General features: G+C 34.7%; 1 protein-coding gene across 1 annotated transcript; it reads left to right on the plus strand.

The window, feature by feature from the left end:
• The first annotated feature begins 616 nt into the window (after positions 1-616).
• LOC117181282 lies at positions 617-2,050 on the plus strand. Its single transcript, XM_033373843.1, has one exon. The coding sequence runs from the start codon at positions 617-619 to the stop codon at positions 2,048-2,050; it is 1,434 nt and encodes a 477-aa protein (XP_033229734.1).
• The last annotated feature ends 206 nt before the right edge of the window (positions 2,051-2,256 follow it).

Below are 2,256 nucleotides of genomic sequence, written 5' to 3' on the forward strand. Positions count from 1 at the left end.
GCAGTAGAAGACATAGCTGAATTAGTAGAGAATATTTTAATAACGATTAAACCATTCCTCAAAGTGGAAAGAGAAACGGAATAATTCGAAAATCGTATCAACAAAGTTAGCGATGCAGTAATGAAACCTTTTCGAAATACCTTCTCTACTGAGCATCGCAGGCTGCAAATGATTGAAAAAACAAAATGTTTTATCACACCAAGAGATTACGTTGTTGGACTTGACAACGTTTTACATGAAGGCAGAATTATCCAGGACAGAGTTACTGTCACAGGAAAATTTTGTCCACTTAGATATGTCTTAAAAGCATTTTTCTCTCTACCGGGAGTTCTGGATAAAACTCTTGCTTATTTGAAATATCTTGAAGCAGAGAAAAAAAGTGGCATTATATCCAATTTTTTTCAGGGTGATCTATGGCAAGAAAAAATGAAAGAATTTGGAAACAAGTTTGTACTTCCGATTTTCTTATATTACGATGATTTCGAAATAAATAATACTCTTGGATCTCATGCAGGCGTCATTAAGATAGGTGGCGTCTATTTCTCAATACCATGTCTGCCTCCTGAGTATCGTTCGAGAGTGGAAAATATTTTCACTGCTGCCTTATTTAATTCGAATGACAGGAAAACATCTCCAGATGGTGGAGGAATTAAATTTTCTTTTGCTAGAGGGAATTGAAGTTGCTACCAAGGAGGGATCTACAAGGATTTACTTTACATTAGGTTTGCTGTTAGGTGACAATGAGGCCCTCAACAATGCCTCTGGATTTATGGAGGATCCAAATGCTACCATTTATTGCAGACTTTGTAAAATGCGGAAGCAAGAAAATCAAAAGAACTGTCCTCTTCGAGATGAGTTCATGAGAACGCCTCAGCAGTATGTCACAGATGGTTTTCAGAATCAAAAACAAACTGGTGTTAAAGAAAATTCCATTTGGAACCTTGTTCTCGTCTTCCACGTGGTAAAAAATTTCTGTCAAGACATAGCCCATGACTTACTTGAAGGAGTCTGCAAATATGGCATGCAGCACATTCTCTATTATCTCATTTGTAGCTCAAATAAAATTTTAAGCCTTGATGAACTTAATGCGAAACTCAAATCTTTCAATTACGAAAAAAATGGTTTCAGTAATAGGCCACCCCTTTTGAGATACGATGAGATTAATAAGAAGAAGAAGTTGCACATGTCTGAAAGTGAAATGCATACCTTCATTTTAATATTTCCCATGCTTGTCGAGGATATAGTTGAAGGTGGCATAAATATCGAAAACGAAATTTGGCAGTACTTTTCTGTTTTGAGACAAATTATGGATATTTGTTTTGCGAAATCTTTAAGAACAGAGTTGATTGATATTTTGGATTCTCTCGTGAATCAGCACCATAACTTGTATCTAAAACTATTTAATGATCCATTGAAACTCAAGTTTCATAACATGAAACACTATTCGCTAGTCATAAAAATGTCTGGCCCTTTGTCTCATCTTAATCTCCTGAGATTTGAATCCAAGCATCGAGAGCTAAAAGCTATTGCCATCTCAACAACATCAAGGATAAATCCTTGTCATACTATTGCCGTTAAAGAGCAGCTGCGATTATGCCATTGTCTTCTTGGAAAACACGGATTGCCTCCTAAATTCGAATTGGGCCATGGTTACAACCTGGAGTGTGCATCTTTAAGCACTCATTTCAATATAACTCAGGATGCTTTGTCTATCGATAAGTTTTCAGGGCCTTGGTTAGATGTTAAATGGGTAGACATAAATGGAATTGATTACAACATTGGTTCAGTTGTAGTTCTTGATGTGAATCCTGATGGGTTTCTAGAATTTGGTAAAATTTTGAATATTTTAGCCAATGAGGACCAACATGTTCTTTTCATCTATGAAAAGTTAGTAGCACAATCCTTCAATGAAGAGATTCATGCTTACGAAATTGTCAATTCTAATCAGATTACATTTTCACTGGCTGAAAATCTCCTATCTCCTTTTTTAGCTATTCATCATTATTTGTCAGATGGACGAGACATTGTATCACTAAGACATGCAGTCTGATGTACATATTGTATATAGTTTAGTTCGCTTATAGTATGTAATTTTATTTGTTCATCTTAATACAAAGAAATAAATATTTTTCATACGTTGTATATATATGTGTGTGTGTGTGTTATTGGTCATGTACCGTCAAAAACTCACTTTTAAATCAATAATTTTTTTGAAAATTTAGACAAAAGTTTTGAAACAAATATGAATTAGTATTA

The sequence above is a fragment of the Belonocnema kinseyi genome, chromosome 10 (assembly GCF_010883055.1).
Source record: "Belonocnema kinseyi isolate 2016_QV_RU_SX_M_011 chromosome 10, B_treatae_v1, whole genome shotgun sequence".
NCBI lineage: Eukaryota > Metazoa > Arthropoda > Insecta > Hymenoptera > Cynipidae > Belonocnema > Belonocnema kinseyi.

What these genes read in the sequence shown, in the direction of transcription:
- LOC117181282 (XM_033373843.1), top strand. Translation starts at nt 617, where the DNA reads ATGACAGGAAAACATCTCCAGATGGTGGAGGAATTAAATTTTCTTTTG.